The following is a 3335-nucleotide window of genomic DNA, read 5'->3' on the forward strand; positions in this document are numbered from 1 at the left end:
CCCCAGTATCTGCTGTTGAAAGGACTTGTGTCAGTAGCACTTGACTCTCAGGCTACTTTGGCAGAGAATGCCAAAACACGGAGGTGGGAGTGATTTTCCCTCCTCTCTCTGTACGTATTACCTTCAGCCGCCCGTTTGAAGAAGACTTTGCAGCTACCACAAGTGAGGGCTCCATAGTGGCACCCAGATGCTTCATCTCCACAGATCAGGCAAGTCTTTTGAGGTGGAAAGTAATAGTCAATGGGCAAGACATGCTCCCGGCCCGTCTCCAACCTGCAGCGTAAAATAGAAAGAGAACAAGGGAATGGGTCAGCAAAGGAGGTCAGGACAAGCTACAGGGGAGCACAGCGGATAGCACTTGGTAGAACGTTCATGGCAAACCCCAAAATATCATGGATAGGACAAGCCAAGTGTGGATCAGAAGGGAGGCACCCCACGACCGAGGCAGACCTCGCTCTGGCCCCACAGCAGACCACGCTGGGTGCCCCTTCTGACAGTGCCTCTATTACAGGCACGGTGACAGCACAGCCCGGGAAGAGAGGACGCCCGGCAGTGGCTGTTGCAATGTTCATGCAATTTTGGCTTCACTTGTACATCAAAAAAGGACTCTGCATGCTCATGATGCTACATGGTCCCACTCCATTAAGGTCATTGTTACCACTTCACTGCAGATTAATTTATCCTTTTGATTCTTAATTTAAACAAATTATTTTTTCCTAAGCTATCAACCCCCCTTAAGCTATTCTTTCCCTCTCGCCTTCTTGTCTTGCTTGTTTTCTACCTATTCCCTCTTCCAATACCCAGCAACGCCTGGACTGAACCTTCTTCCCGGATGCCTTGTTCATGCACATGACTACCAAATCCAGCCAGAAGCCTCTGGTGATAAGATAAAGCATTGGCTGTGCATGTGTCCCAGGAGGCTCCTGTTCAACCCCATCCCATGACTAAAGGCACTGCCACTGCGTCCCCCAGCCACAAGTGGTCCCTTGGGATAGTGCCACCGAGGTCCCTGCCCTGGGATGGTCCCACAGGCAGAGCACAGAGCTGCCAACCCCTGAAGGGCAAAAACAAACCTCAGAGCCAAAAATAAAAGTTGCAGGGTCTGCCATACAGTCACTACGATTAAACACTGCAAGTAGGTCAGTGCGGCCTATGGAGCTTCACCCTTTCCGCTCAACAGTCCCAAAGACCCGTGCTGGGTTTTCACTCTGGGTAGCTGGAAACAAGGATGGGGACAGAAACCAGCTTAGAGCAGGGGCGGAGCACGGACTCTGCAAAGACCTGGGGACATCTTTGCTTGTTGCTGCTTTTCCTAAACCCCAGCTTTGACATAACCTCTTTAAGTTCTGCTGGGGAAGCACCAAGAGCCTCCTGCAGCCCTGGCACAACCCAAGCTGGTGCCAAGCACAACAAGAGGACCATGGTGGTGCCGAGGTGCTCAGCCAGCACAGCCCACAGCTCACGCCATGCTGCACACACGGGACCGGGACCCCACGCCCCGGGACCCAGATCCCCCCACCCTGTGGCAGGATGTCACCGACCAGCGCCACACTGCCTGTGCGCCAGGTTGACATGGTGCTGACCAGCCACATTAACCACAGCACCGAGACACTCCACGAGCCAGACCTCCTCTCCACCAGACCTCCCCTCTGTCCACGTGCCCAAGCCCTTTCCTCCGCCTGTGGTGCCATCTCCCTCCTGGCACACGTCACCACAGACTTGTTCAATGGGCTTTAAGGAGAAGCTGCTTTTTTGGAAGGCAGGACAGCAGGAGGGGTGCTCTCAGACTGACAAGCTGGCCCCGCAGCAGGGGCAGCAACAGCACTTTAACTTATTTGATAAAACTCACTTTTTGTCAAAACACCAGATGAGGCAATTAGACTCTTACAGTCAGCAGGTCACCACAACTCCTTGGTTCAAAATTAGATCTGCTTTTGGTTTCTGGTATTGTTTGAATGCTGGCAGGTGAACTCTTGGAAACAAAATTATATTAAGAGCAAATGTGACAATGCCGGGAATTCTTGGGAAAAAATCTTCATACTGAGAAAAGCCCCATTTGGGCCCACAGTATGAATAAACCCCAAACCCACTGAAACAGGGAACAGCCCTGGGCGAGACGGCAGCCAGGAACAGTACTGTTAATACTCTGGAAAGCCTGGAAACATTTAAGAAGACGTTTAGAACACCAACACGGACCCCAGGGCAAGGCAACGCTGTCCTGCCTCCCAGCCCCTCTGCCCCAGCGCTGCCCAGGGCCAGCACCTCTCGTCCCACAGGTCCACGGGCAGCTCTGCCCACCCTCGCACAAGGCACGCAAAGGGACATCTCTCACTCTGAGAGAGCGACTGGCAGTGTCTGTGTTTAATTAAGGAAAGATTTGCATGTTGTCTGTGCTCGTCCCCAGCTTTTCCACGGGGATTTCCATCTCCGCGTTAAGCTGTAAAGCGCGGCCCCACTGCCCTGTGCTTGCCAGGCTGGGACTGCAGCAGGCACTGCGGCAGCCGTCCCACGCTGATCCCCACCTCTCCCACCGCTCTCCCCCATCTGTCCCACCTACTCAGGGAGAACCTGCAACCTGCACTCGCACAAGCAGCCATCCCAGGGATACTGCGGTTAAAACTATCGTGGCAGGATGATGCCCTCGCATAGAGGCAGCTGCCTGGACATCAGCTTCTGCTCAGATTATTTAATTCTGGTAATGAGAGCAGCTTCTTTAGTCCAGACTATCCATTCCCTTTTGTTCTGCTCCCCAAGAGACAGGAGAGAGAGGTTTTAAACAAGAAAAAACATTTCCTAAGGAGCAGATGAGGAACCGCTACGTGACTGGTTTAAATCACACCATAGGCTGAAACGTACTTTCTGGGCAGGCAGGACTTCAGGGGCTGTGGCTGTTGTTGTGTGAACAACTAGCTGGGTCGCTGAATTTCAGCCAAAGGCAAACCCTGTTGCTCTCCTCTCTCCTCTACCTTGCTGCCAGTCCTGTTCTTCAGGAATGACACGATCTTCTACTCCTCACGTAAGAGCTAAGCAAATCCTACCTGAATTGTAGGTTAGTAACTGGAGCTGCAATTTTATCCTCTCTTCTTATGGAAAGAAACATTTGAAGTGATTTCTCATCTTTTTAGCAGCAGCAACCAGAACTCATCTGCAGATGCTGCTCAGCTGTCCTTCCCTGACAACCTTGTATTCCAAGACCTTTATTGCATTACCGGTTGAGTGCAGCAGATACACTTGGCTGCAACGCACCTGCCACAGCCAACTCCTGATGCCACAAACACCTCCCTGTCTCGCTCTCCCCAGCACCCCACCTGCCCTCCCAGTGCAACCCTGCTGCT

General features: G+C 52.5%; 1 protein-coding gene across 1 annotated transcript in view; it reads right to left on the reverse strand.

Annotated features, from left to right (window-relative positions):
- The window catches only part of LOC104489938 (androgen receptor-like), a gene marked incomplete at its 5' end in the record, with an annotated part of 14257 nt that extends 13984 nt beyond the window's left edge, over positions 1 to 273 (reverse strand). Inside the window, one exon of the mRNA XM_010132158.1 lies at positions 122 to 273. Within this exon, the coding sequence (XP_010130460.1) occupies positions 122 to 273 (152 nt within the window). The remainder of the gene's footprint in view (positions 1 to 121) is intronic.
- Between the last annotated feature and the right edge of the window lie 3062 nt (positions 274 to 3335).

This window comes from Buceros rhinoceros, unplaced genomic scaffold (assembly GCF_000710305.1).
Source record: "Buceros rhinoceros silvestris isolate BGI_N320 unplaced genomic scaffold, ASM71030v1 scaffold25422, whole genome shotgun sequence".
Lineage (NCBI taxonomy): Eukaryota > Metazoa > Chordata > Aves > Bucerotiformes > Bucerotidae > Buceros > Buceros rhinoceros.